Source organism: Cherax quadricarinatus, chromosome 3 (assembly GCF_038502225.1).
Source record: "Cherax quadricarinatus isolate ZL_2023a chromosome 3, ASM3850222v1, whole genome shotgun sequence".
NCBI classification, from domain to species: Eukaryota; Metazoa; Arthropoda; class Malacostraca; order Decapoda; family Parastacidae; genus Cherax; species Cherax quadricarinatus.
Window position 1 is genome coordinate 19596725 of NC_091294.1, and position 20058 is coordinate 19616782.

General features: G+C 40.0%; 1 protein-coding gene across 3 annotated transcripts in view; it reads right to left on the minus strand.

Annotated features, from left to right (window-relative positions):
• Positions 1–20058, minus strand: part of Cbp80 (Nuclear cap-binding protein subunit 1) — a 352041-nt gene that overhangs the window by 182672 nt on the left and 149311 nt on the right. For all 3 annotated transcript variants that reach the window (XM_070090600.1, XM_070090590.1, XM_070090603.1), the window contains exon 7: positions 1601–1726. In XM_070090600.1, coding sequence (XP_069946701.1) covers positions 1601–1726 — 126 coding nt within the window. The remainder of the gene's footprint in view (positions 1–1600; positions 1727–20058) is intronic.

Below are 20058 nucleotides of genomic sequence, written 5' to 3' on the forward strand. Positions count from 1 at the left end.
TTTTTCTATCAGTTGAGTACAAGAAACCGCCCATTTACAGATTTGAACTACCCAATAAAGTGGTCAGAAATTGGCAATTTGGCCAATTTCATGCAAATTAAAAAAGATGCCAATTTCAAAATAGGGTCCAGAATAAACAATGTAGACATTCTTGGCACTAAAATAACATATCCTCTGTTCATTAGTCACTTCTCTAGGCCCCTCTCATATTACTATTGCTTTCTATTTTGATTTTTTATTCATACAAAAAAATACAAAATTTACTGTTATGCAGACTACTGCATTATTGTAAAAATGGTATAAATAATATCAGTGCACTAGTGAAAGAATATTAGACTCCCAGTTGACGTGTATTGGACGCGTGGTGTATTTTGCTTACTCCTGAACATTGGTAAAAATCGAACATTTCCGCTACTTTGAGCTCAATTTCAAGGTCGTTTTCATCGTGAAAGTAATGAAAATCATCTCTATTTCTGTAATATGTTTTCCATTTTATCACCTGAGACCATGAAAACAATACAACGATAAATACTATATGAAAATACACCTCAAAGTCGACATTAAAAAAAAAAAGTCAGTCTTTTTTTTTTCTCATTATGCACTGCATGCTGCAGGATTTTTTTTATGTGGTGCACACTGACCACACAGACCCATTCTCTCACATGTGGGCCTACCAGCATTCTCCTGCTTGATTTGAAGCCACTAGAATTTACGTATATAAATACGTCAGAAACAGTGGCGCTAAAGACGTATATATACGACATAAACAGTCAAAAGGTTAAGTCGTCATGCAACTTCCTAGCCTTTATCACATATGATCGCTTGAGAGATGCTATCTCCTGCTATCTGTTTTTTGTTTATCCACACCAATAACACTCTCTGAACATCTTCTATCACCTGCGATCTCTGTTTCGAAAATAAACTTGCACCTTTTGCAAGAACAGCTTCCTTGATTGCCGTTTTGTTGGCCAAGATAGTAGCGATGGTTGATTGGGGTTTGGTATACAACCTGGCCAGCTCCAAGACATGCACTCCACTTTCATACTTAGCAATTATCTCTTTCTTCATTTCCATAGTAATTTTCACCCTTTTTACCACAGGGGTGGCACTAGAAACTTTCTTGGGGCCCGTGGTGACTTATTTTGCAGTTACAAGCACTAAAAACACTGTGATAATATGAAATGTACTGAATGTATACATGCTTAGATGGAACCGCACTGGCTGACTTGTAAACACTGGCACCCATGGGGCAGCTGAGGTGACATGTGGGACGCGTTCCAGACGAATCATGCAAGGCGAGTTTTTTATCGTGAGGCAAGGCAAAATTTTTGCGTTAATATGCTTCGTACGGCGAATTTAACGTAACGCGATGCATTCGTAAGGCAGGGGTCCACTGTACATAAATTTTTCTGTCAAATTAGTATATTTTATTGACAAGTCTTATCATTAGTATGCAACAGCAAGAAACCTGGTTACACTGAACAAAAGAAATGATCTGGAAAGTGAACACAAGAAAATAGAGCAAAACAAAATTAAAGGCAATACTCAATGAGGGGAGTAAGTAGTGCTATTATCAAGAGTACAAACATGACATACTAACCATTGTTTCCTCTCCAGGTGGTACTCTTTGATAATATTATGCAGGTGTTCCTCAATCAAGTAGCGTTCAATAGAATGAGCACCAGGCAAAACAGGGCCCTCAGGACAGTCGGTATAGTCAAACAGCCTGTAAGGTGTATAATGAAGTATTACTAAGATATTACTACCCTGTATATTTTAATATCATAATCTACAAGACAAGTGGATTTACTGGATACCCTCAATCTCAGCCCTTTCAGGGTCCAAGGCCAAAATCTGAAGTGGTGTCCCAGTGTCCAAGAAATTTTGAAAAAAAAAAAAAAAAAAAAAAAAAAAAAAAAAATATATATATATATATATGGGTCCACCTCTGGTGTAAATATATATATATATATATATATATATATATATATATATATATATATATATATATATATATATATATATATATATATATATATATATATATATATATATATATATATATATATATATATGTGTGTGTGTGTGTGTGTGTGTGTGTGTGTGTGTATTTTTTTTTTTATTCAAAAAGTCGGTCATCTCCCACCGAGGCAGGGTGACCCAAAAATGAAAGAAAATCCCCAAAAAGAAAATATTTTCATCATCATTCAACACTTTCACCACACTCACACATTATCACTGCTTTTGCAGAGGTGCTCAGAATACAACAGTTTAGAAGCATATACGTATAAAGATACACAACATATCCCTCCAAACTGCCAATATCCCAAACCCCTCCTTTAAAGGGCAGGCATTGTACTTCCCATTTCCAGGACTCAAGTCCGACTATATGAAAATAACCGGTTTCCCTGAATCCCTTCACTAAATATTACCCTGCTCACACTCCAACAGATCGTCAGGTCCCAAGTATCATTCGTCTCCATTCACTCCTATCTAACACGCTCATGCACGCTTGCTAGAAGTCCAAGCCCCTCGCTCACAAAACCTCCTTTACCCCCTCTTTCCAACCCTTTCAAGGACGACCCCTACCCCTCTTTCCTTCCCCTATAGATTTATATGCTTTCCATGTCATTCTACTTTGATCCATTCTCTCTAAATGACCAAACCACCTCAACAACCCCTCTTCTGCCCTCTGACTAATGCTTTTATTAACTCCACACCTTCTCCTAATTTCCACACTCCGAATTTTCTGCATAATCTTTACACCACACATTGCCCTTAGACAGGACATCTCCACTGCCTCCAACCGTCTCCTCGCTGCTGCATTTACCACCCAAGCTTCACATCCATATAAGAGTGTTGGTACTACTATACTTTCATACATTCCCTTCTTTGCCTCCATAGATAACGTTTTTTGACTCCACATATACCTCAACGCACCACTCACCTTTTTTCCCTCATCAATTCTATGATTAACCTCATCCTTCATAAATCCATCCGCCGGCACGTCAACTCCCAAGTATCTGAAAACATTCACTTCTTCCATACTACTCCTCCCCAATTTGATATCCATTTTTTCTTTATCTAAATCATTTGATACCCTCATCACCTTACTCTTTTCTATGTTCACTTTCAACTTTCTACCTTTACACACATTCTCAAACTCATCCACTAACCTTTGCAATTTTTCTTTAGAATCTCCCATAAGCACAGTATCATCAGCAAAAAGTAACTGTGTCAATTCCCATTTTGAATTTGATTCCCCATAATTTAATCCCACCCCTCTCCCGAACACCCTAGCATTTACTTCCTTTACAACCCCATCTATAAATATATTAAACAACCATGGTGACATTACACATCCCTGTCTAAGACCTACTTTTACCGGGAAGTATTCTCCCTCTCTTCTACACACCCTAACCTGAGCCTCACTCTCCTCATAAAAGCTCTTTACAGCATTTAGTAACTTACCACCTATTCCATAAACTTGCAACATGTGCCACATTGCTCCTCTATCCACTCTATCATATGCCTTTTCTAAATCCATAAATGCAATAAAAACTTCCCTACCTTTATCTAAATACTGTTCACATATATGCTTCAATGTAAACACTTGATCTACACATCCCCTACCCACTCTGAAGCCTCCTTGCTCATCCGCAATTCTACATTCTGTCTTACCTCTAATTCTTTCAATTATAACTCTACCGTATACTTTTCCTGGTATACTCAGTAAACTTATTCCTCTATATTTTTTACAATCTCTTTTGTCCCCTTTCCCTTTATATAAAGGGACTATACATGCTCTCTGCCAATCCCTAGGTACCTTCCCCTCTTTCATACATTTATTAAACAAAAGTACCAACCACTCCAACACTACATCCCCCCCTGCTTTTAACATTTCTGTCATGATCCCATCAGTTCCAGCTGCTTTACCCCCTTTCATTCTACGTAATGCCTCACGTACCTCCACCACACTTACATTCTGCTCTTCTTCACTCCTAAAAGATGGTATACCTCCCTGGCCAGTGCATGAAATTACCGCCTCCCTTTCTTCCTCAACATTTAAAAGTTCCTCAAAATATTCTCGCCATCTACCTAATACCTCCCTCTCCCCATCTACTAACTCCCCTACTCTGTTTTTAACGGACAAATCCATACTTTCCCTAGGCTTTCTTAACTTGTTTAACTCACTCCAAAATTTTTTTTTTTTATTTTTTATTATCACACCGGCCGATTCCCACCAAGGCAGGGTGGCCCGAAAAAGAAAAACTTTCACCATCATTCACTCCATCACTGTCTTGCCAGAAGGGTGCTTTACACTACAGTTTTTAAACTGCAACATTAACACCCCTCCTTCAGAGTGCAGGCACTGTACTTCCCATCTCCAGGACTCAAGTCCGGCCTGCCGGTTTCCCTGAATCCCTTCATAAATGTTACTTTGCTCACACTCCAACAGCACGTCAAGTATTAAAAACCATTTGTCTCCATTCACTCCTATCAAACACGCTCACGCATGCCTGCTGGAAGTCCAAGCCCCTCGCACACAAAACCTCCTTTACCCCCTCCCTCCAACCCTTCCTAGGCCGACCCCTACCCCGCCTTCCTTCCACTACAGACGGATACACTCTTGAAGTCATTCTGTTTCGCTCCATTCTCTCTACATGTCCGAACCACCTCAACAACCCTTCCTCAGCCCTCTGGACAACAGTTTTGGTAATCCCGCACCTCCTCCTAACTTCCAAACTACGAATTCTCTGCATTATATTCACACCACACATTGCCCTCAGACATGACATCTCCACTGCCTCCAGCCTTCTCCTCGCTGCAACATTCATCACCCACGCTTCACACCCATATAAGAGCGTTGGTAAAACTATACTCTCATACATTCCCCTCTTTGCCTCCAAGGACAAAGTTCTTTGTCTCCACAGACTCCTAAGTGCACCACTCACTCTTTTTCCCTCATCAATTCTATGATTCACCTCATCTTTCATAGACCCATCCGCTGACACGTCCACTCCCAAATATCTGAATACGTTCACCTCCTCCATACTCTCTCCCTCCAATCTGATATTCAATCTTTCATCACCTAATCTTTTTGTTATCCTCATAACCTTACTCTTTCCTGTATTCACCTTTAATTTTCTTCTTTTGCACACCCTACCAAATTCATCCACCAATCTCTGCAACTTCTCTTCAGAATCTCCCAAGAGCACAGTGTCATCGGCAAAGAGCAGCTGTGACAACTCCCACTTTGTGTGTGATTCTTTATCTTTTAACTCCACGCCTCTTGCCAAGACCCTCGCATTTACTTCTCTTACAACCCCATCTATAAATATATTAAACAACCACGGTGACATCACACATCCTTGTCTAAGGCCTACTTTTACTGGGAAAAAATTTCCCTCTTTCCTACATACTCTAACTTGAGCCTCACTATCCTCGTAAAAACTCTTCACTGCTTTCAGTAACCTACCTCCTACACCATACACTTGCAACATCTGCCACATTGCCCCCCTATCCACCCTGTCATACGCCTTTTCCAAATCCATAAATGCCACAAAGACCTCTTTAGCCTTATCTAAATACTGTTCACTTATATGTTTCACTGTAAACACCTGGTCCACACACCCCCTACCTTTCCTAAAGCCTCCTTGTTCATCTGCTATCCTATTCTCCTATTTTTTCTTATTTTCATTAAAATTTCTTGACAGTGCCTCTCCCACTCTTTCATCTGCTCTCCTTTTGCACTCTCTCACCACTCTCTTCACCTTTCTTTTACTCTCTTATAACACTTCTGCTTTGTAAAAACCTCTCGTAAGCTACCTTTTTCTCTTTTATCACACCCTTTACTTCATCATTCCACCAATCACTCCTCTTTCCTCCTGCCCCCACCCTCCTATAACCACAAACTTCTGCCCCACATTCTAATACTGCATTTTTAAAACTATTCCAACCCTCTTCAACCCCCCCACTACTCATCTTTGCACTAGCCCACCTTTCTGCCAATAGTCGCTTATATCTTGCCCGAACTTCCTCCTCCCTTAGTTTATACACTTTCACCTCCCTCTTACTTGTTGTTGCCACCTTCCTCTTTTCCCATCTACCTCTTACTCTAACTGTAGCTACAACTAAATAATGATCCGATATATCAGTTGCCCGTCTATAAACATGTACATCCTGGTGCCTACCCATCAACCTTTTATCCACCAATACATAATCTAACAATCTACTTTCATTACGTGCTACATCATACCTTGTATATTTATTTATCCTCTTTTTCATAAAATATGTATTACTTATTACCAAATTTCTTAATACACATAGCTCAATTAAAGGCTCCCCATTTACATTTACCCCTGGCACCCCAAATTTACCTACTACTCCCTCCATAACATTTTTACCCACTTTAGCATTGAAATCCCCAACCACCATTACTCTCACACTTGATTCAAAACTCCCCACGCATTCACTCAACATTTCCCAGAATTTCTCTCTCTCCTCTACACTTCTTTCTTCTCCAGGTGCATACACGCTTACTATAACCCACTTTTCACATCCAATCTTCATTTTACTCCACATAATCCTTGAATTTATGCATTTGTAGTCCCTCTTTTCCTGCCATAGCTTATCCTTCAACATTATTGCTACTCCTTCTTTAGCTCTAACTCTATTTGAAACCCCTGACCTAATCCCATTTATTCCTCTCCATTGAAACTCTCCCACCCCCTTCAGCTTTGTTTCACTTAAAGCCAGGACATCCAGTTTCTTCTCATTCATAATATCCACAATCATCTCTTTCTTATCATTTGCACAACATCCACGCACAGACTTCCCACTTTGACAATTTTCTTCTTCTTATTCTTTTTAGTAATCTTTACAGGAAAAGGGGTTACTAGCCCATTGTTCCCGGCATTTTAGTTGACTTTTACAACACACACGGCTTACGGCGGATATATATATATATATATATGCATATATATACATATATATATATATATATATATATATATATACATATATATACATATATATATATATATACATATATATACATATATATACATATATATACATATATATACATATATATACATATATATACATATATATACATATATATACATATATATACATATATATACATATATATATACATATATATATACATATATATACATATATATACATATATATATACATATATACATACATATATACATATATACATACATATATACATATACACATACATACATATATACATACATATATACATATACACATACATACATATATACATACATATATACATATACACATACATACATATATACATACATATATACATATACACATACATACATATATACATACATACATATATATATATATATATATACATATATATATATATATATATATATATATATACAGTGGACCCCCGCATAACGGACGCCTTGCATAACGGACAATCCGCATAGCGGACGCTTTGATCGCTAAAATTTTGCCCCGCATAGCACCCAAAAACCCGCTCAGCGGCCTTCGTCCGAGACGCGTCCAATGTGCGGCCTGAACCAGCCTCATATGTTCCGCCGGTGGCATTGTTTACCAGCCAGCCTCCGCGGTAACATTCAAGCATACAATCGGAATATTTCGTATTATTACAGTGTTTTCGGTGCTGTTTCTGGAAAATAAGTGACCATGGGCCCCAAGAAAGCTTCTAGTTCCAACCCTACAGCAATAAGGGTTAGAATTCCTATAGAAATGAAGAAAGAGATCATTGATAAGTATGAAAGTGGAGTGCGTATCACCGACCTGGTCAGGTTGTACAAGAAACCCAAATCAACCATCTCTTCTATTGTGGCCAAGAAAACGGCAATCAAGGAAGCTGTTCTTGCCAAAGGTTTAACTGTGTTTTCGAAACAAAGATCGCAAGTGATGGAAGATGTTGAGAGACTCTTATTGGTGTGGATAAATGAAAAACAGCTAGCAGGAGATAGCGTCTCTCAAGCGATCATATGTGAAAAGGCTAGGAAGTTGCATGAGGATTTAATTAAAAAAATGCCTGCAACTAGTGATGATGTGAGTGAATTTAAGGCCAGTAAAGGTTGGTTTGAGAGATTTAAGAAGCGTAGTGGCATCCATAGTGTGATAAGGCATGGTGAGGCTGCCAGTTCGGACCACAAAGCGGCTGAAAAATATGTGCAGGAATTCAAGGAGTACATAGAAACTGAAGGACTGAAACCTGAACAAGTGTTTAATTGTGATGAAACAGGCCTGTTCTGGAAGAAAATGCCAAGCAGGACCTACATTACTCAGGAGGAAAAGGCATTCCCAGGACATAAGCCTATGAAAGACAGGCTTACTTTGTTGATGTGTGCCAATGCTAGTGGTGATTGCAAAGTTAAGCCTTTATTAGTGTATCACTCTGAAACTCCCAGAGCGTTCAGGCAAAAGAATGTCCTCAAGGATAATTTGTGTGTGCTGTGGAGATCAAACAGTAAGGCATGGGTCACTAGGGACTTTTTCTATAACTGGTTACACCATGCATTTGCCCCCAATGTCAAAGATTGCCTAACTGAAAAGAAATTAGAACTTAAGTGCCTCCTGGTGTTAGACAATGCCCCTGGTCATCCTACAGACGTGGCAGAGCGACTTTATGGGGACATGAGCTTCATTAAGGTGAAGTTTTTGCCTCCTAATACCACTCCTCTCCTGCAGCCCATGGACCAGCAGGTCATTTCCAACTTCAAGAAACTGTACACAAAAGCTCTGTTTCAAAAGTGCTTTGAAGTGACCACAGACACTCGATTGACTCTAAAAGAGTTTTGGAAGGATCACTTTAATATCCTCAATTGTGTAAACCTTATAGGTAAGGCTTGGGAGGGAGTGACTAAGAGAACCTTGAACTCTGCTTGGAAGAAACTGTGGCCAGAATGTGTAGACAAAAGGGATTTTGAAGGGTTTGAGGCTAACCCTGAGAGGAGTATACCAGTTGAGGAATCAATTGTGGCATTGGGGAAGTCCTTGGGGTTGGAGGTTAGTGGGGATGATGTGGAAGAGTTGGTGGAGGAGGACAATGAAGAACTAACCACTGATGAGCTGATAGATCAACTTCAAGAGCAAGAGGCCAGACCTGCGGAAACTGGTTCAAAGGAGGGGAGAGAGAAATTGAAGGAATTGCCTACTTCAAAGATTAAGGAAATGTGTGCAAAATGGCTTGAAGTGCAAACCTTTTTTGATGAAAATCACCCTCACACAGCTATTGCAAGCCGTGCTGGTGACTGTTACAATGACAATGTTGTGAACCACTTTAGACAAATCATAAAGGAACGAGAGGTACAGGCCACTATGGACAGATATGTTCTGCGAAAGAAGTCCAGTGACTCTGAAGCTGGTCCTAGTGGCATTAAAAGAAGAAGGGAAGTAACCCCAGAAAAGGACTTGCCTCCTCAAGTCTTAATGGAAGGGGATTCCCCTTCTAAACACTAACACTCTCTCTCCCCTCCTCCCATCCCATCAATCATCACCAGATCTTCAATAAAAGTAAGTGTCATGTAATTGTGCATGCCTTTTTCAGTTTGTGTGTACTAAAATTAACATTTTTTTGTGGTAAAAAAAATTTTTTTTCATACTTTTGGGTGTCTTGCACGGATTAATTTTATTTCCATTATTTCTTATGGGGAAAATTCATTCACATAGCGAACATTTTGCATAACAGCCAGCCCTCTTGCACGGATTAAGGTCGCTATGCGGGGGTCCACTCTGTGTGTGTGTGTGTGTATATATATATATATATATATATATATATATATATATATATATATATATATATATATATATATATATATATATATATATATATATATATATATATATATATATATATATATATATATATATTTACAGAATTAAAGATAATATTTTTGTGAAGGAAACAAAAAAAAAAATTCTGATCAGTACTTACCGAGATACAGCAGCGGGAAGTTGACCCAAAATGACCGGGTGGCAGCAACATCAGTGACTTCCGCAAAATCCCATTTTTTTATTTTACGTTTTTTATACTTTCTTTTCTTTTCTAATTTTTTTCTTTTTCTAATAACATTTGTGGCCTGTGAGACCAGTATAATGTATATTGTTTAAGTGTACACTCATTGTATACAACACAATAACTGCACTAATTTGTTTATCATTATATTGCTTACAAAACTTGTTTACAAGTTTATTGTAAACAAAATGATGAAAATATTAGTGCAGTTATTCGTGTTGAATACAACGGTACCATATAGTACCATATGGTACAATGGTGCCATTGGGTGCAATGGCACCATATAATACAATGGTACAATATGGTACAATGGCACATGGTACAATGGCACATGATACAATGGTACCATATGATACAATGGCACCATTTGGTACAATCGTACCATATGATACAATGGTGCCATATGGTGCAATGGTACCATATGGTACATTGTACCATACAGTACAATGATACCATATGGTTCATTGTACTGTATGGTACTATATGGTACTGTTGTATTCAACACAATAAACACACTAATATTATTATTATTTTGTTTACAATAGTTGTTTACAACAAAAATATGCAAAAAAGTTGTATATTAGTAATGTTCTATTATATATTTACAAGTGTACAGGAACTTGACGTGTTCCTTGAGGTGGATGACGAATCACTTTGTCTTGGAAACTGCAGAGCCAGTAGCTAGCTTGTGTCACCACTCACTCAGTCTTGGCTGGTGTCTCATGCCACCAACACCTATTGGCCATATGGTACATGGTATCATATGTTACAGGGTACCATATGGTACATAGTACTATATGGTATAGGGTACAATGCAGTACAGGATAACATATGGTGCAGGGTACCATATGGTACAGGGTACCATACAGTACAGGACACCATATGGTACAGATACAAGGATAACTATGGAAATAAGTCACCCTGACTTTTTTGGGTTATCCTAGGATTTTATACGTATGCTGCTATGTATGATAATCTATGTAATTGTATTTCTGTACACCTGAATAAACTTACTCAAGTGCATGTGGCATCATAAGTAAGTTTATTTAGGTATACACAAATAAAGTTACATAGAATATCATACTTAGCAGCATATGTTTGGAGAACCTGGGATAACCCAAAAAAGTCAGACAGACTTATTTCCATTAGGGTCCCTGTACCCTGTACCACATGGTATAATGTACCATATGGTACAATGTACTATTTGGTACATTGTACCATATGGTACCATTGTACCATATGATACCATTGTACCATATGATACCATTGTACCATATGATACCATTGTATGACATGGCACCATTGTACCATATGGCACAATGGTACCATATGGTTCAAAACCATAGAATTCGTCTTCAGCTCCACTTCCATCAGTCTTAGAACTGTAAGTTTTGAAGAGGAGAGTCAGAATTCGCCCGGAGAGTGAGTGGGGAGTGAGAGCTTCCTTGCCGCCAGGCACCATGAACAAAGCTACTTTGCCGGCGCTCCCACAACGCCATGCGGACGCCCAGATTTTTTCTATGGTGTGCACACTGACCACCCAGACCCATTCTCTCAGATGTAGGCCTACCAGCCTTCTCGCGCTAAATTTGACATTGCTAGAATTTTGGTGTAGATCTACGATTTGGACCCTGAACATAAAGCCGTAGATCTACGGGACAGACCCTGAAAGGGTTAATGCTTCCAAAATCTAGCTTGAGTCGAACTTACTTGCCTGGAAAAAAAAAAAAAAAAAGTTACTTGCCTGAATTTGTGCAAGGGTTTAATATGTACATAATATCCCAAAATATGGCTTTATGGTACTGCTTAAAAAAATCATTCCATGGCCATAATGCATACACGCGACATGTATGCACGCATGCTACATTTTTTCTACTTCAACAGCCGTCATTTGCCAATGCAGGGTGATCCAAAGGAAACGCATTCCCCATCATTCATTTAAATGCTCCTGCCCAAAATGTGCTGATATCACAATTCAGATTACCCTCCGACTGCAACATCCTCACCCTTCCTTCAGAGTGCATGCAAATCCTTTCCCACCTCTAGAAATCCAGCTAACTGCTTTCCCAAAATCCTTTCATGTTACATTATTCCAACAGCACATTCATTAAAAACCATTAGTCCCCATTCACTCCTACCTAACATTCTTACACAAGCCTGTTGGACACTTCAGTGCTTCAAACTCTGAGTCTGCTTTTCATGCCACACATTGAGGTGTTTCCTCAAATAGTTTTTATAGTTTCACTGGCTGTTTCTTGGTATCGTTTGATAGAATAAAAGACTTATTATTGAAATAGAGATGATTTTGATTAGTTTCAGTACTGGAAGTAGCTTGAAACTGAGCTCAAAGTAGCAGAAATGTTAGATTTTTGTTGATAATCCAGAAGACAGGTAAGGGTTTTCAATAGGTCTGATTCAATTATTGGAATGCAGTAAACCATGACCAATCTTTCCTGGTTATATTTTATTATCCAATAAATAAAGTGAATCTTCTATTTTTGTGTGAATAAGAAATAAAAATGGAAAGCAAGTGTAATATAGGAAAGGCGCCTGGAGACATGACTAATGAACAGAGGAAATGTTTAGTGCCAGGAATGTCTATACAGGTATGCCTCACTTAACGACCTACCTGTTTAACGACCATTTGGACTTACAACCAGCTCTCTGACCAGTCGACACTAAGCTGTACGAGAACTTTGGTCTTGGAAATGGCAGCACCTCCCAGACTCAAGCATCTCATCTTGCATCACTCTTTCTCAATCTCAGTCTCGTTCCCTCAGTCAGTCGGTATTCACTAACTACAGTCAGTCAGTTAAGTCAGTCACTCAGGTCAGGCAGTCCAATCAGTAAGTCAAGTCAAAATAACCAGTCAAATCAGTACAGTCAGTCAGCTAGTCAGTCAAAGTTAGTTGGTCAGTCAGTCCAATCAGTTAAGCCAGTAAATCAGTTTATTCAGGTAAACATACACATAAATACAGTTAAATAAATTATTATACATAGCAGTATATGTAAACAGTGCATGTATTGACTGGTCTTCAGGAATCAACTAAGTTAATAACAACACATATCAGAGAATCGTATGGAATACATATGTACGGAATAATGACCGCAAACTAGCTGAACAGGCATTACACAAGTTGCAAAATCGTCATGTCTGAACAAGTGGAAAGATTTAACCGTGGCCGAAATGTTTATTATTTGCAACAGTAATGCTTATGCCTTATATCTACAAGCACAGTATAGCACTTTTTTTTTTTTTTATATTCCTGTCAACAATGGATAAGAGGTTCAAAGTGATTGATGAAGTTATGATGTGGGAGTACATATGCGAGTATGTGCGTATTGAATATTTAGCATTTACTCTAGGGTGATTAAGTGGCTTTTGAAAAGAGTCTTAAACTGATTTTCAGACTGGGTTACTTTAATATATTCAAGAGAAGAAACGCCAGCTGTTCTAAGCTACATGAATCACCAGCTAAAAGCTATATCAGCTTGGGGAAATAGATGGCAAGTAACATTTGCACCTGACAAAATGCAAATGATGATGGTCTCTAGGCACCATGATGGTAATGCTGGTGCAGTACTAAGGATGAATGGGAGGGTGTTGGCACCTGGAGAAGAAGTTGATATCCTTGGGGTGAAATTTGACTCCAAACTAATCATGAAGAACCATGTTGCAAATCTTGTAAACAAGACAGCCAGGAAGCTTACAGCACTTCGCCATATCTCGCACCTGCTTGACAGTAGGGGTTGCAAGATTCTGTATGAGGCACAAATACGCTCACACCTTGAGTATGCTCCACTTTCTTGGTTTGCCTGTCCCCCTCTCATCTGCGACTGCTTGACAGAGTAGAGAACAGAGCAAGACGTCTCATCTCTCGCCTGGACCCATCCTGGATAGATCTGTCATTTCAGCAGAGCCTTCAACACAGGAGGAATGTGGGTGACCTTACTGTTATGTACAAGGCCAATACTGTCAAAGTACCACACTTGGATCCACTTCGAGGACAGCGTGAAACAAGCTTTTATGCCACAAGACGGGCAGAAAGAAGCAACTTCACTCTGGCTGTACCCTTCTCCAGAACATCACTCCATCTGAGATCATATATACCCAGGATGACTTGAGTATGGACCACATTCGTACAGCATAATGATGATAACGAGATAGTCAGTTGATCAAACGAAAATGCTGGCCCACAGATGGCTCCAACTTCATCCTGTTCCCAACTTGTATGTCTCATAACAATAAAAATGCTTTCAAATGAGCTGATGTAGGTAACAGCTCTTAGCTTGCCAATAAAGTTAGGAATCCTTAAGATCCCGACAGAACGAGGTGAGGAGTCCACACGCATAACCTGGCTATGGTAAAGAGGTAATTGGCCAGCCCTTTACTCTGAGCTCGCCACCACCGATTGGAATGCTCTTCTCCAAGGGGATGTTGACAACCAGGTGAAAGCCTTCACTGGATATACAACAAGAACACATCCCTCACTGACAATATGTGATGAAGCCTACAGATCAGCCTTGGTTTGGCTTTTGTTGTAGAGAGGCTGCTACTGCTAAGTACAAGGCATGGCAAAGGTATAAGAGACATCCTACCACCTATAACAGGAACTTGCACAGGCAAGCCTGTAGGCATATGGGTGACGTCCAAAAGTGGGCCATCGCTAAATGGGAGGTGGACACAAAAAGAATGCTAGCATCAAGGGACCAGGGTGGTCCCTGGTCAAGGACAGACAAGATTATCTACCTGATGAACTCCTTCCACCTCTAAATCGACAGGATGGGACCACCTCTACTAGTAGTCAAGAGAAGGCGGACCTCTTTGCTGAACGCTTTGCTACCAAAATGCAAGTTCATGATCCAGCAAGGGACCCTCCTTGGCTAGCTGCAAGAATTGTTAAAACTGTCAGTGGTGACAATAAGGCAGGAGGAGGTGCATCCCTGGACCAAGAAAAGGCTGTGGGTCCAGAAAAAGTTGAGCACAAGATTGCTGAGTAGATGTGCAGACCAGCTAGCAGCACCTTTAACTCACATCCTTCAGCACTGCCTAGTACAGTGTAAATGGCCTTCTCTGTGGAAAAAAGAAACGTAGTCCCTGTTTACAAAAAGAAGAGCAGAGCATAAATCAGCAACTATAGACCAGTGTCTCTCCTATTAATCACTGGCAAGATCCTTGAGACAATAATCTCAAGACAAATCACAGAGTTTTTTGATTACCACTCACTTTTTGACCATTAATATGAGTTCAGGAAAGGTTACTCTGCTGCAGATCTGGTGTTAACCCTTTCACTGTTTCGGCAGTATATGTACATCTTATGAGCCAGTGTTTTGGACGTATATATACTCAAATCAAGCAGAAGAAAGCTGGTAGGCCCACACCCCCACGGCTCAGTCTGAGACCAGGCCTCATGGTGGATCAGGATCTGATCAACCAGGATGGTACTGCTGGCTGCATGCAAGCTGATGCATGAACCACAGCCCAGTTGGTCAGGTACTGACTGTAGGTGCCTGTCCAGTGCCTTCATGAAGACAGCCAGGGGTCTATTGGTAATATCCCTTATGTAAGCTGGGAGGCATTTGAAAAGTCTTGGGCCCCAGACACTTGTTGTGTTGTCTCTCAGTGTACTCGTGATGCCCCTGCTTTTCTTTGGGGGAATGTTGCATCTCCTGCCGAGTCTTTTGCTTTCATATGGAGTGATTTTCGTGTGCAGGTTTGGTACCAATCCCTCCAGGACCTTCTAAGTGTACATTATCATGTCTCTCTCTCGCCTGCATTCGAGAGAATACAGATCAAGGACCTTCAACCGTTCCCAGTAGTTCAGGTGCCTTATCGCACTTGTGTGTGCCGTGAAAGTTCTTTGTACATTCTCCAGGTCTGCAATGTCGCCAGCCTTGAAGGGGGCCATTAGTATACAGCAGTATCCCAGCCTAGAGAGCACAAGTGATTTGAAGAGAATCATCATGGGCTTGGCGTCCCTAGTTCTGAAGGTTCTCATTATCCATCCTCTCATTTTCCTAGAGGATGAGGTAGATACAATGTTGTGATCTTTGAAGGCGAGATCCTCTGACATTATCACTCCCGGGTCCTTCACATTACTTTTCTACTATATTGTATGGTTAGAATTTGTGGTATACCCTGACACATTTTTAATTTCTTCAAGCTTTCCATATCTGGGTAGATGAAATTTCTCCTCGTTGAACTTCATATTGTTTTGAGTGGCCCATTCGAAGATTTGGTTGATGTTCACTTGGAGTCTCGCGGTGTCTTTGATGGAGGTCACTGCCAAGGTGATCCAGGTGTCATCAGCAAAGGAAGACACGGAGCTATGGCTTACATCTCTATGTCAGTAATGAGGATGAAGAATAGAATGGGAGCGAGTACTGTGCCTTGTGGAACAGAGCTCTTTACCGTGGCTGCCTGGGACTTTACTCTGTTTACTATTACTCTTTGTGTTCTATTTGTCAGGAAGTTGTAGATCCATCTACCAAATATTTCATAATATTCCATTTATTTTAGTGCTTGCAAGTACTAAATAAGCTACCATGGCTCCAAAGAAAGCTCCTAGTGTCAAGCCTGTGGTAAAGAAGGTGAGAAATATGATTGAATTTAAGAAAACCATCATTGAACAATATGAAAGTGGTACAAGTGTGGCCGAACTGTCCAGGATGTATAAGAAACCCTACACAACCTTATGTTCCATAGTGGCCAAGAAAAATGAAATAAAGGATGCTGTTGTTGCAAAGGGAGTAACTATGCTGACAAAAATGAGATCACCAGTACTGGAAGAGGTTGAGAAGTTATTATTGGTGTGGATAAATGAGAAACAATTAGCAGGAGATACTCTTATGACTTCGTTTATTTGCGAAAAGGTTAGGCAGTTGCATGAAGATTTGGTAAAGAAATTGCCTGCAAATAGTGGTGAAGTGAGTGAATTTAAGGCCAGCAAAGGCTGGTTTGAGAGATTTAAGAACCGTACTGGCATACACAGTGTGGTAAGGCATGGTGAGGTTGCCAGTTCGGACCACAAGGCAGTTGAAAAATATGTGCATGAATTCCAGGAGTACATAAACAGTGAAGGACTGAAACCTGAACAAGTGTTCAATTGTGACGAAACAGGCCTCTTTTGGAAGAAAATGCCAAAGAGGACCTTCATTACACAAGAGGAAAAGGCAATGCCAGGACACAAGCCTATGAAAGACAGGCTGACGCTAATGTTCTGGGCTAATGCTAGTGGGGATTTCAAAGTGAAGCCATTACTAGTGTACCATTCTGAAAATCCCAGAGTGTTCAGGAAAAACAATGTTATGAAGAGTAAATTGTGTGTGTTTTGGAAATCTAATAGTAAGGCATGGGTCACGAGGGAAATTTTTGTCGAGTGGTTCAATGAAGTGTTTGGCCCTAGTGTGAAGGAGTATCTCCTGGAAAAGAAATTGGATCTCAAGTGCCTGCTAGTAATGGACAATGCACCTGCTCATCCTCCAAACTTGGATGACCTAATTTTCGAGGAGTCTGGGTTCATCACAGTAAAGTTCTTGCCCCCGAATACCACTCCTCTCCTCCAGCCCATGGACCAGCAGGTTATTGCAAACTTTAAAAAACTCTACACAAAAGCAATGTTTTACAGGTGCTTGACTGTGACCACAGACACTCACTTGACCCTAAGGGAATTTTGGAGAGAACACTTCAGCATCCTCCACTGCATAACCCTTATAGGTATGGCTTGGGAGGGAGTGTCTACCAGGACTTTGAACTCTGCCTGGAGAAAATTGTGGCCAGATTGTGTCAACAAGAGGGATTTTTAAGGATTTGGGACTGACCCTAATGAGCTTACGTCTATTGTAAAATCAATTGTGGCACTGGGGAGTTCCATGGGGTTGGATGTAAGTTTGGAGGATGTGGAAGAATTGGTGGAAGACCACAATGAAGAGCTCACCACTGAGGAGCTGCAAGAGCTTCAGCAGGAAGAGCAACACATCGCAGCTCAGAATCTTGCTGCAGAGGAGGAGGAAGAGAGATGGAAGAAGGTGCCTTCTTCAGAAATTAACCCTTTGACTGTCGAAGGGTCAAATCCTGAAGTGTCTCCTGGTGTCGCAAAATATTCGAAAAAAAAAAAATTATTTTTTCTTATGAAAATGTTAAGATTATTTTTCTGATTGTTTTAGTCCCAAAAAAAAAATTTTCCCATCAGTACTTACCGAGATATAGAGTCCTGAAGTTTGCTGAAATTGATCTGCTGGCGGCAACAGCGGCGACTGCCGCTCACCCGGTAAACTTTTATTTACTTGTATTCGATGGTTTCTTGTTTTTTTCACTATTTTATTTTTTCACATAACTTTTGTGGCCTGTGAGACCAAATTATTGTGCAATGTTCAAATATACACTCGTTGAATGTAACACAATTATAGCAAAAACACTCGTATCATTATAATGTTGCTAAAACATGTTTACACAAACAATGTAAACAAATGTTTATTATGATTGCTTTATAATATATATACATATGTACAATCACTGGACACTTTATTAGAGGTGCTGCAGCTTGTGGAATTCTTTGAAACATGGGTATAAGCACAATGGTGTCTTACACTCCTCACACATAAAACGAGTGTCTCTGCGTTTTTGTGGGCGTTTTGTGGTATGTCCACACACAAAACACCTCTTCTGAGCATTTTTCTTGGCAGTAGCAGCAGGCAGTGGTATGGGGTAGTGATCACCAGGCCTCAGACGAGAGGACATGTGTTGATAATTTCGTGGGCGCTGGTCTATTGCAGGTGTTGTTTCTTGGTACTTGAATATTATTTGTCTGATGACTGACAAACAAAATTCACCATATTTGGGTTTGTTCTTGGTCTTCAACTTATACATATTATAAGCATTCAGCATGGAAATGTCAAGAAGATGGAAAAACAGTTTTATGTACCACTTATAACTCTTGCGAACACAGTCAGCAAACCCAATCTGCATGTCACATTTGTCCACTAAGCGCATATTGAGGTTGTAATCCATCACAGCTGCAGGTTTTACAATAGGTTCATTGGTCTCTCTATTCTGCTTGCCAGTCTCTACCATTTCGTGTCGGTGAACTGATGTCAGCAGTGTGACATCACGTTTGTCATGCCACCGAAATGCCATGATGTCATTGGCAGCAAACACCTGCACTTCACCTCTACGACTGCCAGCTTCGAACCTAGGCATATGTTTACGATTTCTACGCACTGTGCCACACACATCTGTCATGTTCACTCACAAGAAATCACTGAGTATAGGGCTTGTGTACCAGTTGTCAGTATATAAAATATGCCCCTTACCAAGATATGGCTCCATCATTGTTCTAACCACATCACCAGAGATACCCAGTAACTTCCTGGTATCTTCCATTGTTTTACCGCCAGTGTACACAATTATATCCAAAACCAGACCAGTTTTGCAATCACACAGAACAAATAACTTTATACCAAAGCGTTTCCTCTTGCTTGGTATATACTGCTTGAATGAGAGTCTTCCTTTGAACAAAATCAAAGACTCGTCAATAACAAGCTTCCTGAAGGGATAAAAATACATACAGCACTTTTGTTTCAGGTACATAAACACACGTCTGATCTTATATAACCTGTCGCTTCTGTCAGGCCTGGTTTTGTCTGAAAAGTGTAACATACATAACAGTAACACAAATCTATTCACTGGTATAATGTCACTGAAAGCAGGGGTTGAAATCAGGCGGTCTGTCGCCCAGTATGTGTTGATACTATGCTTATACACATGTGGCATAAGCATTATTGTGGCAAAGAACAGATACATCTCTGCCACAGTTGTGTCCTTCCACTGGTGTAGGCGTGATCTTGGTGAAAGCATAGTGTTTGCCATGGTGTACTCATAGTATGTATTGCTTTCCCTGACAATAATGTCCATCAGGGGTTCATCGAAGAACAACTGAAAGCATTCCAGTTCAGTGGGATTGTTCCCAAGTGTACATGATGGCCGTATTCCACTTTGTCCTTCA